Raw genomic sequence first — 21,541 nt, 5'->3', positions numbered from 1 at the left:
CCCCAGGGAATCTGATACCCTCTTCTATCCTCAGTGTGTACCAGCACAGAGTACACACAACACAAACACACACACAATATTAATTAATTACTTTAATTAATTAAAGTACTAGAGAGACTGGAGAGATGACTCAGTGGTTAAGAGCACTGGCTGGTCTTCCAAAGGACCCAGGTTCAATACCCAGCACCCACATGGCAGCTCACAACTGTGTGAGACTCCAGTTCCAGGGTTTCTTACACCCTTACACAGACACTCATGCAGACAAAAAAAAAAAAAAAAAAAAAAAAAAAACACTGAACATAAAATAAAAATAATAATGCTTTTTTTTTCTAAAGTATTAGAAACATTGGCTGGACAGATGGCTCTGTGGTTAAGAGCACTGGCTGCTCTCCCAGAACACCTGAGTTTGATTCCTGGCACCCACACAACAGCTCACAACCGTTTATAACTCCAGTTCTAAGGGATCTGATACCCTCTTCTGGCCTCTATGGACATCAAGCGTGCACATGGTATAGACTTACACATATCCAAAACACCACACACACACACACACACACGTATAAAATGAAACGTTTTTAAAGTATTAGAAACAAGCAAGCAATGATGGACTTCATCTTGGCAGCACAAGCCTATAATCTCAGCTTCTCATGGGGCTGAGGCAGAGGACCAAGAAGTCAAGAACATCCTGGAAGCCTAGCAGGCCTCATAACAGAAAACTGAAAAAAGGAGGAGGACTGGGAATGTAGCCCAGTGGCTGTCTAATGTGTGAGGCTCTGGGTTCCACCTCAGCAACCTCCACTACCCAAAACAATGCCAACCACCATACGGTAAGATGAAAATGTATAGCTATGGAACTCTTTTAAACCTATACAGAAAGCTATGTGGGGTGGCACATATCTTCCAGCTCAATTACTGAGTGGCAGATTCGGGAAGATTTCTGTGAATTTGAGGCCAGCCTGGTCTACATGAAGTTCTAGACTAGCCATAGTGCCTCTATTTCAAAACAAAGCAAAATTTAAAAACCCGCAGAGACGTTAGTGAAAACAACAAAATGTTGCCGACAGCTGCACTGGAGCATTGGGAGTGAGGGTGACCTTTCTTTGTTCCTGCTTTTCTCATTCACTTTCTCTAATGTTCAGATATCTCTCAGTGTGAGCACTGCCAATGTAGGCTCCTGGGATGCTGCAGCCTTGTGCAATCACGATAAAGGGACTCCTGGGAACTTGTGCCTCCGGGAGTCTCGGCTAGCACTCAGTAAAACACAGCGTCCAGCTGGGCTCACAGTCTTGGCATGTCATACCCAAGTGCCTGCGCTGATTCCTAAGAGAACCCAGAACTATCCAGAAAACAGAACCCCATCAATATGTCTCAGGTGCCACTTTAATTGAGGCTCTCACTGCACAGTGAGGAAGAGTGGAAGACAGTGATTATTTCCAGGCATATACCCCTGCACCCCACAGTAAACAGCCTGAGCGTCCCACAACAGAAACATGCTTTTTTTTCCCCCCTGAGAATCCCATTCCTGAGCCAATAATGTGCAAAGAAAACAAGAAAAATTCATCAAGGGAGAAGGGAGATTTCCGAATTCTTTCCAGTGCAAAAATTAGAACTATACATGGAGGTGGCCCTCCTAATGGCAACAACAAACCCCAGCTATTTCCAGTTGAGGCCAAGTCCCTCCCCAGGGAGCCTGAGACCAGTGTTCACTCCCCAGGGCTCCTCCCTGTGGTACTCCCAAGAAAGAGCAGAAGCCCACACAGTCATGAAGAGCGCCTGGTCAACAGTCTTCCTCTTTGCTGGTCCCTACTGCTGCAGCTGTACAGCCATCAAGGACCAGCTGGTATGTGTGAGGCTGTGGGGGCAGGAGGGGCCGGGGTGAGCAGCAAAGCTGGGTCAACATGGTGGCAGGGCATGTCACAGCCCTGTGCACCACAGGGACCTGGACCCTCCATTAATTCTTCTCCGGACGGTTTCTGTTCAGGACTGCTTTAGGGGCAAATTCCAGCTTGTCCTTCAGGCTCACCACCTGAGTGTGGTCCTTGCCTAGCAGCTCATCCAGCTTTCGGTCCTCTCGGCGCTCCAAGATGCTCTTTTCCTCCTCCACAGGCTGAGGATCCTTTCCTCTGATGAACCATTCCAAGTGGTAGCCCACAGCCCCGACCACAAAGGCCACAGGAAAGGTGACATAGGGGGCATAGGTACGCACCACGGTCCAAAACACAGGCCACATGACATCTGCAGAATACAGAGGGTGTTAGGGAGAAGCGAGCATCCCCTCCCCCAGCAAACATGGACAGCCTGTGGGATGTTCTACTCTGCAGGCCGCCTGGCACTAATAACTGAGTGGCCACCCCACAGAGCGGCAAGCGGACACTGCGCTTTGTGCAACAGTTTCGTTCCTGAAATAACGTAGGAAGTTGTGAAGGAATGGACTGTTAGGAAGGGGGTAACAGCTCATGAACGATGTGCCCCTGTGAGCAGACACTTCTCACAAGAAGCCTCCAAGCCTCCCCTAAGGGAGCCTCAAACCTGTCAGCATTTCAGGAAGGGAAAAGAAGCCTTTTCTCTGCTCTATGAAACTTCACACGCACACAGCCGCACTCTGGTTCTGGCTCTTTGATGATAAGCAGTTCCTTTTCCTTGGGTAAAGGGGCTTATTTAAACAGCCAAAAACTATGATCTATTACCTAACCGTTCTGGACTAGAGATCAGTAAGAGCTTTAAGATATGTGCGCTTGGCTTTCCTAACAATGGCACTAACCTAGTGTTAACGAATCCTGGTTAAACTACCTTCAAAATATACCACCTGCAACCACACCCACGTCCTCATGCTTGCACAGCAAAACCCTGAAAAACACCACAAATGAATACAGTACTCCACATGCCCTAGAACCCTAACACTTGAAAAGTCCCAGCAGAAAACGCTGTAAAATAAAAATAACAAAAACTGTGGAGCTGCCCCTAGGGCCTCCTGCAATGAAATGCCAAAGTAATATACAAACCCACACTCAAATAGCCACTTAGGCACAAATGATTACCACTATTAAATTACTATTTATACCATTATTTAATTACTGATACAATCATAAAAGGCCATTGACAATGAACATAATAATGCTAGCTACCATCTACTGAGTGCTTATTTCAAGCTGGGCCTTGGGGTAAACACTTTCTTTCTCTCTCTCTCTCTCTCTCTCACACACACACACACACACGATCTCTAATCCTCATATTCACTCCTTAGTCATCTGCATTAAGTCATTTGCCTATGTTTTATGCTCTCATAATTATTTCTCTAACCCTGCTCTCTCTCTGCTCTAGGTGAGACAGCCAACCCTCATGGAGGATTAGAAGGCTCTCCCTTTCTCCCTTTGGTTCTAATTCTCTTAGGAGGAACTGCAGTGTCTTGTGGGCCTGAGACTGGAGAACAGCAGCAGATTCAAGTTTCTCTTCCTGGTCCTTTGACCTGACACCAGACCCTATGCCCTACAGTATCTCCCTAGTAGTTACCTGACCCTCATAATACCTCAATGATGTAGGAATTACTTGCCCAGAATCTTGTCTAAGGACACAGTGGCTCAAAGACACTAGGTCAGCTTGCTACAATCACTACAAGTGGCAGGCCCACTGGTTTTGAGGTCAGGCCTGCGCTTTTTCTAGCAGGAACACTGCGGATGTGTGCATGGTATCTGTTCAACCTTGGATGTAGGGAGTGCCTCCTGCTGCTCATTAGCTTAGCTTTTCATTATATTGAAAGACTTCCTTTCTTGTGTGCTCTAAAGTTATACCAAGAGATCTGTGAAATCCTAAGATACACACATTAGCATAGAGGGACACCCTTAAGGACCCCAAATTCAATACTTCTCCATTCTACTTTCTGTCTTAAGTTTTTGGCTTTTTTGTTGGTTGGTTTTGGTCTTTTGAGACAGGGTTTCTCAGTGTAGTCTTGGATGTCCTGGAACTAACTGTGTAGACCAGGCTGGCCTCAAACTCCTAGGCACCCCACCCTGCCTCTGCCTCCCTAGTGCTGGGATTAAAAGCATGCACCAGCACCACTGCTGCTGGGCTTGTTTTTGCTTATTTTTAAGACAGGTTTTCATGTCCCTTAATGTAGTTGAGGATGACTTTGAACTGCTGGCCCTCCTCTTTTCTCTCTCTTCCTCCGTGCTCGTGATTAAAGGTGCACACTGGGTGCAAGTTCTTTATACTATTCCTGAATAGTGACTCTCGACTCAACTTTCCCATTTGTCTTAAAGAATATCAAGCACCAATCTACAACTATTATTCTCATATATAAAGCGCAAGTACTATGCGGTCCCGTCCATACTCCAGTCGTCCATGTATCCAGTACAATCATCTTCTCTGTGGCAGGCGCTGGGTGGGGCTTACCCTACTTGTCTACAGCTCTCAAAACACCTTGAAGCTCCAAAAGGCTAAGAACCCAGAATGTCTGGATCGTCCTATGCTCTATGCCTCTTCCCACCCCTGCTAGTCTCCCTGGCAAAGAGCTACAAACAATGTTTGTTGATCGAATAAACGACAGGCAGGATAGACAAATCGATAATGTAAGACTACAGCCGTCTTCCACCCACACTCAGAGGGGCAGAAATGCGATCACATGTAGCTAGACTTCATGAAATCTTCCCTAGGGTATCAAGGCGTCAGTAGCAGAAGTGTATCGCAAATACTGCGACGCCTATTTCCAGCCATGCATGCAGGGAAGCCTGCCAAAGGGTCCAGGTACAGAGAGATCAAGTGGGCAGCCCGGAAACCTGTCCTTGTGCCCGGGCCCACCGGAAGCTACACTCCAAATTCGAGCTGTCATAAGAGGTCCGAGAAGGTGAAACAATCAGCCTCGACAGCTACTTCAGGTAAGTTTGGGGGTGGGAGCGCCAGTGAGGTCAGGGTCATCAGCGGCACGCCACACGTGTGGCCTCGTCACCCTTCCAGCCTGCGGATGCTGAGACGGACAAGTTCTGACCGCAGCCCACACTCGGCCACCGAGAGACGGCCGGGGCCGGGACGGTCAGGGAGACCATCGCTCCCTCGACTAGGACGGCACGGCCAGGGGGCCGTCTCCATGGAACCCAGGGCCAGCGAGCCTGGAAAGCGAAGCGCCCTCGGCCCTAGGAACTCACCTGCGGCCCAGCCCGCACACCCCAGACCAGCCCCGTGCTGCGCCCGCTACCCGGGAGCAACACCGACGTCGCAGCTCCCAGTGGCCCGTGGGGCGTCGCCCGAGGCCCCGCCCACCGGCGTCCGAAGAGCAGTGATTGGCTGAGCTCCGACCAAACGACAAGAGGAAGGAAGCCAAGCGCCCGCCTCTCTGTTGGGATGAACGGATATGAGTATAGCGCCCCCTGGAGTCTCGGAGGCTCCCCTGTGTCTTTGCCACATGTTTGTGGATAAAGTCGTGCATTCATTGATCCAATTGAAGTTCATTAGGCATCTTCTGAGACCTAGGTCCGGTGTTACCGAAACGGAAAACCCAACCACTGACCTCCAAAAGCTCCCTTAGCAGGGGACAAACCTCTTCCGACCGGGCTGTGGTGGCACACGCCTTTAATCTCAGCACTCAGGAGGCAGAGACAAGGGCATCTCTGAGTGATCCAAAAAACAAACCAAAGCAAAAAAGACCTCTTTGGATCTGTGCTTTCAGGCCGTGTGTCCTTGGGAACATTATTCTGTCTGAGCCTCATTTCTTCTGCATAGCGTCAACACCACCCGTTTTCTCAGAGATGTTGTGAGGGTTTGGTAATAACACGTATGTTAAGTACTGTGTCTGGCACACGGCAAGCAGGCAAATAGACGGTAGCTAAGAAGAGTCTACAAACAGCTGAAAGATAGCGAAGACAAGACCCTGTGATACAAGAACCCACTCTCCTGCATGTTTCTACTGTCCCTGAACAGGCATAAATTTACCACATACAGGAAAAAGCCTCATGCCCAAGCTCTGTAAGGCCCCAACATGGTCCTGCTTTCCCAGTCTCCCCACACTGACCCTGATCAGTCTCATTTCCATTAATAACAAATACTAAAAATCAACTTTCTAAGCCTGTGCCTTTCCACGTTCTTGACAAGTGAGCTGTGAGTCATTTTTCAAGGTCATGAGTCTTTTTATGAGAAGCGTCTACTGCATTATCAAGTAAGAGATTCTTCCTATTTTATACCAAAGAGTCCAAACTAAGCCTAAGAGTGAAGGTGAGGAGAAAGAAGCTGCCAGAAACTAGCAACCACAATTAGCAGAGCTTCATTGTTTGTGTATTGAATACGTAGAGAAGAGAGTCAGAATATCTAGAACAAAGGCTGGCATGTAGTCAGCCATTCTACATGCTATCAATTGGAGATACAGCCGGGGATTACCCTCAGGAGATTTCTGGCTGACGAGAAAGTAGGTAGGCTAATGTTGGCAGTCTGAGAAATGTCCTAACAGAGGACACAATCAGCACACATAAGAAGAGTCAGTGGAGGTTCCCTGGAAGGACAGGTCCTTAAACTGTATCTAAGTGATGACTAGAAACTGCCGACAGCTGAACTGAGCAGGCGCAGCAGCCCAACTTACAATGAAATGACAGTGACTGAGAGCTCTTAAGACCAACCTTGGCTATACACCAAGATTCTATGTCAACTGAGCGAGGGGGAAGCTGGGCACAGCGGCGCACGCCTCTAACCTCAGCACTCCAGAGGTAGAGGCAGGTGGAATTCTGTGAGTTTGAAGCCATCCTTGTCTTACCATTCACAGACTTACCACTTGCTGATCAGGCAGAACTACGTGTTGAGACCCTATCTTTTTTTTTTTTTTTTTTTAACATACCAAACTTTGAAATTATTCGAGGTTTCACATCTTGACTCTATGGCCTGCTAATCTGATAAAACATATTTCTAACCTTTTATAAAAAACATTTTAATTATGAGTATGTGTTTGTGGAGAGTGCGCATGAGTGCCAGCACCTGTGAGGATCAGAAGAGGGTGTCAGATCCCCTGGAGCTGAAGTTGCAGGAAGTTCTGAGCTGTCAGACATGGGCACTGGGAACCAAACTTGGATCATCTGCAAGAGTGGTGTGTTCTCTTAACCACTGAGCCATCTCTACAGCCTTACTTGCAATAATAATAATAATAATAATAATAATAATAATAATAATAAAAGATACCCCTAGGGCCAGCCAAATGGCTCAGCAGTTAAAGGTATTTTCCACCAAGCTGATGGCTTGAGTTTCATTCTCAGGATCCTCACGGTAGAAGAAGAAAATCAAGTTGTTTCTGACCTCCTCACCAGGGTGTGGAATATAACCACCCATCCACTCCTGCACACAAATAAATAATAAAATGTTAAGACATCCTCTAGGGTTGCTGTTTTAAGCCATCTTAATGTGCAGAAAGAGCTTGCCAGAGTTCTTGGCATCCGCTCAGTGAGTGTTTGATAATAATGCTTCTTGACACATTAAGTATTTCCCAGATTCCTGCTTCTTTCTGCAATTTTCATTCCAGGCATCACTTATTCATTAACAGAAAAAAAAAAAATCTGACTAAAATCTTCAAGTTAGTTCATCTCATCACTCCCCAGATCCAGCCTACGGCACCTGATTCCCAACTGCCCCTCAAAATGAGCACCATTCCCTTTCACCAACTATCATTAGCAGCTCCCCACCCAAGCACAGCCCCTCCACTCTATGTCCATTCCTCTGGCCAAAGGACCCTTCAAAAGCTTAAGTAATACAATGGACTCTCCAGTTTAGCCTGCCGATCCCTTCCGGCCATGCCACCCAACCCTGTGCTGATCACTCATCTTGCTCTAGCTTGGTTTTCCAGCCATTCCCAACACAGCCATCCTTCCAAGCCTCAGCCAGGACTGCTCCCTTGGCTGGAAGTGAGTGTCCTCCCTCCCTCCTGTTTCTCCTAAGCAAGCGAGACAGTTCACATGGCTTTCCCAAACTCCCTGTGTCACAGATGTCCCATCCCTGGTGGAAAATAAACTGGAATCTACTTACCATTGTAACCATGCAAAGAGGTTGGAGCCTATTTAAAAAGTGATTAGGCCACAGGACTCCAAATCTATGGGTGAGTTTGCAAAGGGGTGTTTGTCTCCCTCACTTCCTTTCCTTCCTCTTGCTTTCCAACACGGGATGGTGAAGAAGGCCCTCACCACCAGATGCCGGGTAGTGCGTTGTTTGTTCTGAGAACAGGTGGGTCTCACGCAATCTACACTGGCTTTGAACTTCTGATCCTCCAGCATCCAGCTGGGATAACAGGTGTGTGCTGCTATCTTTTTGTGTTTATCGGTTCTTTTGAGGCAGCCAAGTTTTGTTGTTGTTTAACTCTATTTAAAAGTATGAGTGTTGGTGGTATAGTGGTGAGCATAGCTGCCTTCCAAGCTAGTTGACCCAGGTTCGATTCCTGGCCAACGCAGACGTGCATAACTTGGATTCAAAGTGAATAATTAATTAATATTAATTAATAAAAACAAAATTTTATTAATTAATAAAAACTTTTTTTTAAGTATTGAGTGTTTTGCATACACATATGTCCATGCACTGCAAGCATGCCTGGTGGCCAGGGAGGCCAGTAGAGGGCTTCAGACCTCCTGGAACCAGATTTACAGACAGCCATGAGCTGCCAGGTAAGTGCTGGGAATCGAATCCCCGTCCTCTGCAAGAGCAACAAGTGTCCTTAACAACTGCACCGTCTCTCTAGCCCTACCAGTTACCTACTGTTGAGATGGGATCTTGACCACCAGGCTGGTTCTGACCGAGGCTCTAGTGGTCCACCTGTCCAGACTCCCAAGCAGGCGGACTTATAGGTACACGCTATTCTGCCCGGCTTTAGGCATTTTGTTTTCGTGTTTTCCATTTTGCCTTTGTTGTTTCACTTTGTTTAAGACAGTCTCGCTGAGCAAGGTGGCATTTCTCCCCACTGCTTGGGAGGCAGGGATGGGTGGAATCACTGTATGTTCAAGGTCACCCTGGTCTACATAGTAAGGCCCTGTCTTTAAAAAAAATAATAATTTCATGTTTCAGAATAGCTTCAGATTCACTGTATAACTACAAATGATCTCAATCATCTGGTCCTCCTGCCTCTGCTTCCCACGTGCTGAGATTATAGGCATGTGACATCACACCTAGCTTTTTGACCATCTAGGAAGAAGACCTCCCAGCCTCCAGAACCACGTTCTTTGTAAGGTACCCAGAAGCAGCATTCTGCTACAGCCGTGTCACTCACTCACCCAGCTCCTCGGCAAGCAGGTCTCTCCTCAGACTATATAGCTCTCTGCTCCTGGCCCTGACTGCTATCAGGCGGACAGCCGCTCATACACAAGGACCTTGTCTCCTCTTTTGCATAATTCTGGGCACAGAATAACTACCTAGGCCACGGGACCAACACCAAGAGACCACCCCACATTCTCAACCTCTGAAAATATCTTACTTATTTTGGTAGTTTTGAGGCAGGGTTTCTCTGCAGCCCTATCTGTCCTGCAGCTTGCCTAGGAGACCAAGCTGGCCTCAAACTCATAGAGATCTGTCTGCCTCTTCCTCCCAAATGCTGAGACTAAAGATTTGTGTTGCTATGCCTGGCTCCTGGTGAAATTTGAAGCAGATGCTCACAGCAAGATGACCAAACCTACTGGTATTGCCATGTTTCCTTGTGTTTCCTCCCATCTACACATGATTTCAGGAAACACAGCCCTGTTTCTGAGAAAGAACACAGATCCCTCTGAACACTGTAACTTAGTCCAAGTACAACGCAGGCTCCGAGTCTTCTTAGCTTCAGGATTAGGGGAGGGGGGGGATTTACGCTCTTCCGGTCTCCAAGTTGGAGATACCTGCCACACAGTATTATTCTGATCACTGAAAACGCACTCACATCCAAACCTCAGGGGGGAAAAAATCTCATCTGGAAAGCCAATATAAAATAGATGTGTGTACGTGTAGGCGTGCGCGCGCACACACACACACACACACACACACACACACACACACATGCACGCACGCATGTAAAAGAACAGGGCTCAGGGCTCCTCCCATGGTGCCTAACAGTGACAAACATCTGCTGAAAAAATGAGTAAGAATCGGCTGGTCCAGCGTGGCACAAAACAACCGCCGACACCATGGCAGCTTTTCCTTCCTACTCAGGGTGAGCATCAACCCCAAGAGGATGATAACGGAGGCTTCTGGGGGTGAGGGGAGCTGCTGTCAACTTCCTTCTGAATTGGGAACACCGCAGATCTATAAGTGCCATGCGCTGACATCATACCCGGTGGGGCCCGCTACTTCTAGCTCTGTGACTCTGGAAAGCCCACTCACCTTAGGCTTCAGCCCTGTATCTGTGAGGCCCAGATCCCTCGGCAGACCCTCAGAAGGCATTTAGAAAAACTAGCCATGCCTCCGAACTTGAGTTTCTCAGGAAGGTTCTGTCCATTAGAAGTCCTGCTAACCGTCCACCCCACAGGAGGCGTCCGCGAATATGGCAGCACAAAATCTGGAGTTTGCTGCTGCTGACTGGATTAGACTTGAGCAAGGAAGAGCACTTGTCTGTGCTCCGTGGAAAGCATATTGCATTCAGTGATTTCTAACAATAACCACCCTCACCCACCCACCTACCCGACCTATGCTCATTTATACATGGCCTGTGTGCCAAGCCCTGAATGTAGGACTTCCCTTTCTGGAAGGGCTGAGAGGCAAAGGGACCTGGATTGAATGAGGGGCGAACGGGTTCGTTTCCTCCCCTTTACACACCAACAGGACCCCTCCCAGAAGGAGCAAGTCCTTCCTGTGACCGCCAAAATCCCCTTTCTCCCAGCAAGGTCTTCCCCTAAAGGGCTCAGGCAACCCCTGTGGTCCCCAAGCCAAGAGTTCTTAAGCCCCTGGCCCCTTCTCTTTCTCTCCCACCTTATCCGACCCTCCCACCCCCAGGTGGCTTCTTCTGGAGAGAGCTGGCTCCGGTGCAGTTCTGCGGTTTTATTTTTTCCTGGGATACTCAAAGGGATGTAGGAACAGCCACAGGTGTGGTGAGGGAAAGCCCCTGTCTCCCCTCCCCAGATGTGGGAAAGGGAAGAGGCCCAGGCGCCCTGGTCCTGGGTTGGTCCAGCCACTGTGGTCCCTGGGCCCTGTGGGCAGAGGCTGACAGTGGAGCCCTGGGAAGGTCGGGCGGGCTCCTAGGCGGGGTTCGGGATTCTTCATAAAAAGCCACGAAGCTTGATCCCCACGAAGCCCAGCCCCGCGGGGTTTGGGGGGGACGCAGAGCCCAGATGAGGGACCCGGCCCGGCCTGGCCCGTGGTGGGTAAAATAATGGCAGAGATGGTGCCCGTGGGGAGAAAAGGTGGGGTCAAAGCGTCGGACCAGGAAGATGGGAGTTCCGAGTGAGGGGCGCAGGGCGGAGAGGCACGGCCCCTAGCCTAGCCCGGGCGCCTTTGCGTGGGATCAGGAAGGTAAAAAACCCACGAAAGCGCGGCGGGCAAGAGCCGGGGCGTGCGGTGCCGGCAGGGCGGGCGCACGGAGCAGCCCGCGTTCACAGTGACCTCGACGCTGGGTGTACAGTACGGGTAGAAAACCGCGGGCCCGGGCCGGGCTGGACGGCCCGGGCGGGTCACAGCCTGGTCTGGGCCTCGGGGATGTAGATCTCGATGCTGTCCGCGCTCTCGGTAGCCGAACTGTGGCGGAACGAGGCGGCCCGCTTGGCCGCCAGGAGCCGCTTGCGCGCTTCCTGCCGCTGCCGGTCCACGGAGTCCAGGGAGCGCTCCTTCACCGGCACGCCCCGCCCCCGCGAGGGCTTCTTTGGTATCGGCGGAGGGACCTTCTTCTCCTCCTGTCGGGAGAGCGCTGGGCTGAGCCGGGTGGCAGGGACCGGCCACCACCGCAGCGTCCCTGCTCGCGCCCCGCCCCACCCCCGTGGGAGCTCCCCGAGGGACGGAATTCGTGCGTCCCTCGGCGGGACAGCGCCCGGGATTGGCCACGGGTGCCGGGGATCCCAGGCTGCGGGTTTGCGACTTTCCACAAGGTCAAAGCCCTTGCCCAGGTCTCCAAATAAGGGCGGGCTCGCGCGCCCCCTGGTGGCGATGTTCTCAGCGGCTAGACCTGCTGCAGGCTGAGGGGTTACGGGGTGCATTGTCGGGGTTCCAGGGGCCCGCCCAGTCTCACCTCCGACACCCATCTCAGACCTAAGTCTAGCAAGGAGAAGGCTGAAAACGACCTTACAAATAAAGCTAGCTCTACTCCCCACGCTGCCAGCTGGCCAGCGGTGGCTGAGGCAGCGACCGTGTGAACAGCTACAGCCAAGCACAGGACAACGGAGGCGAGCGTGGCTGTTACGTCGAAAACTCTTCTTGCCGCCCGTGGGCCCGTTCCCCTGTGACTTCTCCACACCAAACACACCCCTTTCTGAGAAGGGGAATTCCAAAGCGTGGCACCCACAGACACACCTTAGGCTCCAGGAGTTTCCAGCTGTTGGCCTTGAGTTGTTGTAGCTCCAGGAACTTGAGGGTCACGTCCTCAATGGAGAGCTGCAGGAGGTCCCAGAAACCCGCCAGATCCTGGAAGGTGGGCACAGGGAACGCAGTGGGGTCCTGCCGTGGTGGGACACACAGGGGAGGCAGCCGGTCAGGGAGGTCTGACCTCAGGAAGGCTGGGGGGGGGGGGGAGCCACGCCCAGTCTCACTGATAGGAAGCTCAGTCTAGAGGAATGGGTTGAGGAATGGGGGAACAGGAACTATCCCAGGACTCTCGTACCCGGGGCACAAACGCCGCACAAACTCAACCTCGAGGCCCAATACTCCAGACAAACGTTTTGGTTGCTCTGAGCCGCACAAGATGAACTGTCTCGGGCTACACAAAGTCCACCCCTCCAGAGTCCACAGACCTGGCCCCACCTCTCAGTCACGCTGGGTCTCCTGTCAGATCCTCACCGCCCTCTCCCCTCACAGACACTTACCAAGCTTTGCTGACACAGCCTGAAGAACTGCTGAACCTTCTGAGACAGGAGAAGCTGTGTACTGCCCACGGCACTGCGAATCTTCTCCAGGACTGAAGAACAGAAGGAGGCTCAAGGGGGTGGGGGATGAGACCCCTCTTTCCCAAGCCCCCCCCCCCAAGGTTGAAAGGCTCCCTCCTGGTTACTGTGCTATCTATCTCCTCCCATCCTCTCTTCCCCTCTCCCATCCTGTCTTCGAACTTGCTGACAACAGCTCCTATCCAACCACCCCAACAAGACTTCATCCTCCTCAAATACTTCCTTCTCCTTCGGTCGTACAGCCTGTGTTTACCTGTCCTCCTGTATCCTTCCTCCCAGCTGTGTCCCTTGTCTAGCCTTCCAGCCTTGGCCAGAGCACTAGCCCAAAGATCGTTCACTGGCCAAATTCTCTTACCAATCAGTACGTGCCTCCTTGGTTGGTTAGGAATGGTTAATTCATCCCAGGGACTTGAAGCTGACCTTCCTGCTCACTATCCCGTCAACGTGGGGATTCTGGGGGAAGCCTGTGGCCCTCCTCAGACTGGAAGGAGCATACCTCTGTGACACAGCTATCTGCCATGCTGGCCTTCCATTTCTTCCTCAGACTCCTTCTCGCTTGAACTGCCTCCTCTGACAAGGTTAAAACCCTCCTCCTCTCACCGAGGAATTCCAGCATCCCCTGGGAGAGCCCTTCTCAACAGCTCAAAACAGAACGTCATGTGCTCCCGGCCTCACCACCAGGCTCACACTGGATCCGTACATTTGTCCAGATCTGTACAGGTGTTAGTGACTCAGACTGGTAGCCACCTACTAGAAAACCCAGGCTTTTGCCTGGTCATGATCCTCCAGAGTCCTAGCCCAGGACTCTACAGATGTCCCCTTCCGGGAGCTCTTAGCATGCCCTGTTGGCAGTAGGAACCTCAAGGTCCAGCACTGAAGGAACACGGGAGAGATAAGGGAAGGACCTGCCGGTATGTTGCAGCCAGGGACCACCACTATGATACCCTCTCCCGTGCGTGCGTGCGTGCGTGCGTGCGTGCGTGGCAGTGCACTCACTCTCCTCCGGCAGCTCATAGTCCTCCGCCTCACGCTCCATCTGCTGGCACCAGTGTTCCAGTTTCTCTACCTCTGCCCGCAGCATCTTGATGAACCACTCGCCGTCTCGTGGGCAGGGGGACGTGCGGCCTGAGTCGGGGAGGCTCCGTGACCCACGCTCCATCCAAGAATCACGGCGGCCAGACCCAGGGCCAGGGGCAGGAACAGGGGTAGGGCCAGGCGACCCATCGGTGGCCGGCGGCTCATACGGCAGTGGGTAGCCCTCACGGTAGGCCCACTGGCCCTGTGTGTGGACCGTACGGAAGACTGAGTAGGTGGGGGCCCGGGGCCCAGGCTGAGGCTCAGAGGCGTGTCTCTGGAAGGAGCGTCCGAACTGCAGGGCCTTGTCTTCTGTGGCCACCGTGGCCAGGCCAGCCAGGCCCTCCAGCTCCAGGTCCGCCTGCACCCCGGCTGTCACGCTGTTGGAGCGCTTGAACCTCGCCCGCCTGTGGAGGGAGATGCCTGTCCTCTCTGCTCCTGCTTGGGTCACCCCAGGTCACCACCCTCACCCCAACCCCAAGCCAAAAAAAGAAGGAAGGTGATAAGGAACCTACAAAACACCGTTCCACAAGCTCGAAATCAATTAATCCTTGCAGCCTTAGGTACTGAATATACCTACCTGCTACACTGACACTAAACAGCAGTGACAGTGAAAATACTTAACTACCCGAGGAGATGCTGGATCACACCAAGCAAAGCAGAGAGTGACTTATTGAAGGCAGCTGTGGAGCCCTGAGCTGTGCTAGCTCTTGACCAAGGCATCCAGAAATGTTTCATTATTTCTTTTGTTTGCTTATGGCTTGTTTTGAGACAAAGTCTCCCTCAGTACCCAGGTTGACCTGGAACTCACAGTGGATCCCCAGGCTTCTCTCACAAAGTAATCCTCCTGCTTCAGCGTCCCGAGTATTATGGGAATTGAGAATAAGCGGTATTACAGGTGTTGAGTGCCCACGCCCAGCTTGCATTTGAGTATTCTAGAAAAGGCCCGCCTCTCTGGTTTACACAGTGTGTCCCAGGCCTACAGAGAAATGAGTAAATGGGCTCCAAAGGGGTCCCAGGTCATCCAGCTTCGGAGTGACAGAGCCAAGATTTGGACCCAGGGCTGTGCTTGCTGCAGCACCAGCCAAAGGAAGAAATGCCCGGGAGTAGCTTGAGATGGAGGGGGCGTACAGCAGGGAAGGCTTCACCCCTGGGGACCCGATGGCTCAGCCCAAAGCCTTGCCAGACAGTCTGCCAGAGCCAGTGGAGCTGAATTAAGTTGTTGGCAGGAATGACACAGGGCCTGGAAATTTCTTGTCTTTGAGTTAATTATATGCAAATCCTATGCAAAACAGAAAGTCAATTGGCCTTGTTCATTTTTCCCTCTCTGAGTTCAGAGTAGGGGCTCTTTTCTGTAAAGAAGTCAATCAGCCCTATGAAGCAAGAGCTTGAGGCCAGACAATACTTTTAAGAAGTAAGAGTCAGGGGCTGGGAGGGGGTGATGCAGCAAAGATGAACGGAAGTTGAAGTGATCTGGGAATTCAATAACCTCAAAGGAAAGGCCCACGGGTCCTGATCTGCCTCCACCTCCTCGGGGTCAAAAGAGAAGATGGTCTTATGAGACACCTCTAGGGGCCTGTCCAGCTTCCCAGGAGACTCGCCCTACTGTGGACCCCACCCCCCCCCACACACCCCCCTGCAACTTCAACCTTCCTCCTGTGGCCCAGGCCTTCTCTCCAAGCCTGCCTGCCTGCTTCCTTCCAGCTGGCAGCCTGCCTGCTGGGAGCCTGTTGCCATAGAAACGAGGCCCAGAAGGATGCTGCAGGACTCAGGAAAGAGAGATGCGCTCATGTGCAGTCTCCAACGAGCCCCATGTCCCCACCCCCACCCAGAGAAAGGAGAAAGAACATATTTCATTTCCTCCCACATGCCCTTCACCTTGGTATCTGCCCCGGGCGCCATCCACCTTGACTACTGACCCATCCTCCTCTCAGATATGTCTGCGCTCACTCAGTATAGGGAAAGTGAAGGGAAAGCCCTGGGCCGGGAAGCACACCTGAGTTCTAAGGCTACCTTTGTCACTGTGTGCCTTGGGGAGGCTCTCCATTCAGGCGATCTAATAACGCGTGAGGTTGCCTGTAACACAGCGGTGTAGCCCCGTGTGGTGGTGCACACCTGTGATCCCAGCACTCGGGAGGCAGAAGCAAGCAGGTCTCTGTGAGTCCCAGGCCAGCCAGGGCTACACAGTGAGACCCTATCTCAAACATCAACAAATAGTCTGATTAAATATGTATTGTATATATAAATACACACGAATAATAAATACACATACGCACACACATTAAAAGCCATAGTTAATTGATGGATGCTCGCACCTCTTCAGCTTCCTCTCTACATTCTCCTTGACCCCTAGATGGATTGCATCCTGACCTCCAACCTCTGAGACAGCATCTCTCATCCTCACACCATGACCACTCTCTGCCCAAGCCCCTCTTCATCAATCAGTCCCCTGACTGTCCCCCGATTGTCCCCATCAACAGTCTTCCTGCGTTTAAGGCGACCCCACTATTTTGATTAATTAGTCTCTCTCTCTGGTGAGAGCCACATGTGTCTAACTGCACTCTCAGGACACACTTGGGTTCCCTGTGCATGTGCGTGCCTTTGAGCTCCATTGGCCCGTGGTCCCTTCCAAGCTCCAGCAATTGCAAACACCCGGAGGTCACCAGCGCTTTCCCCAAGGGCTACATTTCTGAATCGGTACCTCCCAACCTGTTTCCCTGCTGTAAGAGTTTTAGGTCCCAAACGACCCCCACAGGCTCATGTGTTTGACCAACTGGCCCCCTAGCCGTTGACAATGATTGGGGGGTGTGGAAGCCCCAAGACCTGGAACCCAAGTAGCAAGACTCACTGCAGGGCGGGCCTTGAGGGCTGTCTATTCTATTATTCTATTTTTCTGACACAGGCCTGGGCTCTCTGCTTCCCAATCTGCCAAAAAGCGAACAGCCTGCCCTCCACCCCATGACAGCCTGCACTCCTTGGAACTCGGACCCAAAGTAAAGTTTTCCTCCTTGAAGTTGCCTCTGTAAAGTCACTCCCCATTAAACACACTCTGCCCTTGGGCTCCATTGGTCTGATGCCTCCATCTGACCTCTGGGGAGTCCCAGGAGGATTCCACTCATCAGATTCCATACACTCTCGGGCAGAAACACAAAGTGTACCAGGCTTCATGATTCTATGTCCCCTCCTCAGGGAGCTGTCTCAATGCGTGTATCCCAAGGAAGGCTTGGCGGAGCTGAGGAGCCACTAGGCTCAGGGAAGTTTGGTCCTCACTCTCCCTGCCAGGCAAGACTCATAAGAGCACAGGATGGGCAGGAGTCGGCCACTGGTGTGGGACAAGATCACAATTTAAAAAAAAAAAAAAAAGCGCTAGGCCAAGTACCTAAAACCCCAAGGAACCCCGGACATTTCACAGGTAGGTGGAGACAGTACAATACATGGCATGAATGAAACCAGAGAGGATGGAGCAGTGGGGAAGCCAGGAGGAAGAGGAATTGAGATGGCTCAGTAGCTGAAAGCACTTGCTGCCAAGCCTTATAACCTGAGCTCAAGCCACAGGACCCACAATCAACTACTCCTAGTTGTCCTCTGACATGCACACATATGTATACACGTGCATGCCTATACACAGATAAATGTAATTTTGAAATATATAAAAAAAAAATTAAGCCAGGAGGAGTATGTAAAGGCAGAAAGAGGAGGGGAAAGCCTCAAGGAGGCCCAAACAGCCAACGAGAGTAAGCAGCTGCTTGAGAATGCAAGGCTGGCCAAGGCTCATCAAAAATGGTGTCTGAGAAGCAAGCAGGAGAAAGAAAGGGGAATGCCCGTCAAAGGAGGAGAGGCTTGCTTTGTGTAGCTCTCCACAGCCATATCCTGCAGGGAGGGGGGAACCCGAGGGGGAGAGGTGAGGAAATGGTGCCCAAAGAGGTCTCTTTCGTGGTCCCGTAGATAATGCTACCTTCCATAGCAAAGGGGACTTTGTGGGCTTGTCCAAGTTCAGGATCCCAAGATGAGATGAATATCTCAGCTCATCCAGATTTGGTGGACCATCTTAATAGTCAACCTGGCTGGGTTTCAGACTCACCGGGAAAGCACACTCCTGGGCTGTGTCGGTGAGGACACGGCTGGAGACGGTTCACTGAGGGGGAACAGAGCCATCCTAAGCAAACGGAAAGCCTGCTCAGCATCTTGTCATGCTGAGAGTTCATCTCTCGGCTTCCTGACTGTGGATGCGACGTGACCAGCCGACCCAGGTCCCACTATCGTGCTTTCCCCACCGTAAAGGATCATGTCCCTAACCACAGAGAAAATAACTTCCTTTCTTAAGTTGCTTTCATCAGGAACTTTATAATGGCTACGAGAAAAGAGCAGCGTGGAGGTCTGGATGTTCGGCTCAGTGGATGACTGCTTCCTAGCACACACACACACACACACACACACACACACACAGGCCCTGTGCTCAATCTCCAACGTCACAAAAAAATGAAAAGGAAAATAAGCAGGAAAAGGTGACAAAATGGCTTCCTCCTTGAACCTCCATAAGGGACCTCATCTTGCCAGCACTTTGATGTTAGCCCAGGTAAATTCAGTAACAACTTCTGAGCCCCAGAAATGTACAAGTGTGTGTGTGTGTGTGTGTGTGTGTGTGTGTGTGTTTACATCACCTGTCGTGGCGGGGATGGGAAACAAACACAACATGTGAAGGGAATTTGACGGATGACAGAGACACAGTCCAAGTGGAGGATGGGACAGCAGTTACACTCTCTGAGCGCTTAGGGTGTGCTAAATTAACCACCTACCTCAACTAATACCCTAGAGTCCCTAGCATCAGGCTGTCAGCATCATCCCTACTTGCTGATGAGAAAAGAAAAGTGATTTCCTGAGATGGGACAGCAACCCAATCCATGCAGAGGTCACCTCGGGTCACTGAGCCCCACCCCGGGCCTCACTATATGTAGGAAGAGAGCAGCAATCAGTTGTGCAGGCTGGGCTGATGGCTAAGAAAAGGGAAGAAGTACAAGCAAACGAAGAACTGGTATAGAAGTGGACCAAGGTCCCGGAAGATGGCCTCGGTGGTCACAATGGAGTGCATGGGGGAAGGGCTACCTTCTGGGGATTCATGAGGGTCAAGGGAAAAGAGAGAATGAGCTGTTTTGGGGTGTCAGCAGAGTGGAGGGGTTAAATCTGGGTTTTCTGGAGCCAGACTCCAAAGCCAGCTGGATGGCTCGTGCCTGCTTCCGTCATCTTTTAAGTAAAATGACAGCAGTGCCAGGTCCAGGGTGCTGGGAGATAATGTATGGGGAGAAGGGCCAGCACCTGGCCTGCCATTGTGCGAGCTATTGTGGAGAAGTAGGAAAGTTTGTGGCTCTCGCCGCCGCCGAGAAAAGGGGCTGGCCGAACACAATAGCCCAGTGTAGCGCTGCGGGCCCCGGCTCGGGCATTGTAGTCATTAATTATTCTGATTGCTGTTGATCATTTCCATCTGTTCTCCCGCAGCACTCGGGAACAAAACCTCCTTTATCCTCCCCATCACATGGCACCCGAGTCCGTTATTTGCATATGCGTCTCTCTCGCTAAATAGAGCAGTTCCTCAAACATCGGCGTTGGCTGGGTGGTTGATCGTGGCAAGGGTGGCCGGAGTACTAATTATCCCCAACATCTATTTTCCCCTTCTTCCTCAGTAACAGGATCCTGTGATTTTAAGCTGGACAGGTGGCCGCTTGGGATAATAATTCATTTCCCAATGTCCCTTATGACTAGGTAGAACTAGGCTTCAAAGTTCTAGCCCATGGGATGTAAGCCGAACTGTTATGCACAGCTTCCAGAGAGCGCTCTCTCTTCCTTTGAAAGAAAGTGTTGGGCTGGGCCTGCACTTTGGTGGGACAGAACTTGCCTGGCGTGTACAAAGCCACAATAATGCAAGTGTTATTAAAAATAGGGTATAGGCCAGCCAGGTGGCTCGATGGGTAATAAAATAAAATAAATAAAATAAAATAACCCTGCACCATAGCATTTTAATATCTGAGCCATTTAGAAGGAGAGAAACAACCCCCACAAGTTGTCCTCTAACTTACACACACACAGACTAAATGTGAAAAAAAGAGAAAGATTATAACCTTTTTTTTTCCTCTTCCTCCTCCACGATGACTAGAATGTAGGCTCAATGACAAGACCACAAGCCCCTAACTACTTTAGAACATCAACTACCATGTGGAGAAAGGAGACTACAGGAGAAAGCCTGGGCTCTGACCCTGTGGGGCACCAATCAGCCCTTTGGATACCTAAGCAAGCAAGAAAGCAACTTCTGCCATATTTAAGTCACTGTCACCCATGGGTTTTCTGTAACTCACACCCAAGCCTAATCCTAAAATAACACGAATTTTCCAGGTCTTGAAGTCCAGAACTTACATTCCTACTTGGTTTTAGATTTGCGAGTCATTGCTGGGTCTCCAACAGCTGTAAGCTCCAGGTAAGAGCTGGCTTCCGCTGAGATTTACCTCTCACACTGAACAATGTGTCATATTTTTCTCCCGGCCCTTTAACCAGGGTGCATCGCACCCACCCTCCTCCAGTTCTTCCTGGTGACAATGACTGAGTTCCTGGTAAGCCTGGAAATCATCATCATGGCTACTTCAGGGAGTCTGTCCTTTCTGTGGCTCTCTGGGCAGAAATTGGATTACCCCAAGAAACACAGGGTCCAAGGAACATTCAGTGCCCACAAATTGGCAAGGGTTTTGCCAGGAGTGTTTGGCAGCAGGATGGCGGGGGTGGGAGAGGAGTGGGCAGGGGAGCGGGGAGAGACATGTCAGTGCACCAGTCCCTGGAGCGGCTCATCTCTGAGACAGCAGCCAAGACTTCAAGCCGGGGTCCATCAAGGCACACTTGGATGTCACAGGGTCAGTTAAGAACCTGTCTAGGCAGCCGTGAAGAAGGGAGGTGGACATCATCACGTTAAGCAAAATAAGTCAGACTTGAGAAATAGGTGTGTGTGTGTGTGTGTGTGTGTGTGTGTGTGTGTGTGTGTGTGATAAAAGTGGAAGGGAGATTATGTCCGGAAAGGAAGGGTTTTAAAGAAAGATAAGGGAACAAGAAAGGGTAGTAGAGATAAAAGAAATATTTCAAGCTAGGTGTGATGGCACATATCTTTAATCCCAGCACAGGCAGAGGTAGGCAGATCTGTGAGTTCCAGGCCAGCCTGGTGTACAAATTGAGTTCCAGGACAGCAAAGGCTACACAGAGAAACCTTGTCTAGGGAAAGAAAGAAAAGAAAGAAAGAGAGAGAGAGAGAGAGAGAGAGAGAGAAGGAAGGAAGGAAGGAAGGAAGGAAGGAAGGAAGGAAGAAGGAAAGAAAGAAAGGAAGGAAGGAAAGAAAGAATGGAGGGAGGGAGGAAGGAAGGAAAGAAGGAAAGAAAGAGAAAGAAAGAAAGAAAGAAAGAAAGAAAGAAAGAAAGAAAGAAAGAAAGAAAGAA

General features: G+C 50.8%; 2 protein-coding genes and 1 non-coding gene across 5 annotated transcripts in view; 1 reads left to right on the top strand and 2 right to left on the bottom strand.

Moving 5' to 3' along the window:
* Positions 1–1,362: 1,362 nt before the first annotated feature.
* Smim12 (small integral membrane protein 12) lies at positions 1,363–5,254 on the bottom strand. Its single transcript, XM_055611188.1, has 2 exons — positions 5,139–5,254; positions 1,363–2,235 (listed from the first exon to the last, which is right to left on the bottom strand). Exon 2 carries the CDS (start codon positions 2,228–2,230, stop codon positions 1,952–1,954), a length of 279 nt encoding a protein of 92 aa, XP_055467163.1. The 5' UTR covers positions 2,231–2,235; positions 5,139–5,254; the 3' UTR covers positions 1,363–1,951.
* Positions 5,255–8,334: 3,080 nt separating this feature from the next.
* Trnag-ucc (transfer RNA glycine (anticodon UCC)) lies at positions 8,335–8,407 on the top strand. The gene has a single exon. It is a non-coding gene; the product is annotated as a tRNA-Gly (tRNA).
* A 2,531-nt stretch (positions 8,408–10,938) lies between these two features.
* The window catches only part of Dlgap3 (DLG associated protein 3), a 64,799-nt gene continuing 54,196 nt past the window's right edge, over positions 10,939–21,541 (bottom strand). For all 3 annotated transcript variants that reach the window (XM_055611394.1, XM_055611392.1, XM_055611393.1), the window contains exons 9-12: positions 13,998–14,482; positions 12,924–13,015; positions 12,415–12,558; positions 10,939–11,801 (exon numbers count right to left, since the gene is read on the bottom strand). In XM_055611394.1, coding sequence (XP_055467369.1) covers positions 11,583–11,801; positions 12,415–12,558; positions 12,924–13,015; positions 13,998–14,482 — 940 coding nt within the window. In that variant the 3' untranslated portion in view covers positions 10,939–11,582. The remainder of the gene's footprint in view (positions 11,802–12,414; positions 12,559–12,923; positions 13,016–13,997; positions 14,483–21,541) is intronic.

This window comes from Psammomys obesus, unplaced genomic scaffold (assembly GCF_907164565.1).
Source record: "Psammomys obesus unplaced genomic scaffold, mPsaObe1.curated_primary_1811, whole genome shotgun sequence".
NCBI classification, from domain to species: domain Eukaryota; kingdom Metazoa; phylum Chordata; class Mammalia; order Rodentia; family Muridae; genus Psammomys; species Psammomys obesus.
This window is presented reverse-complemented; position numbering and strand designations above follow the sequence as displayed.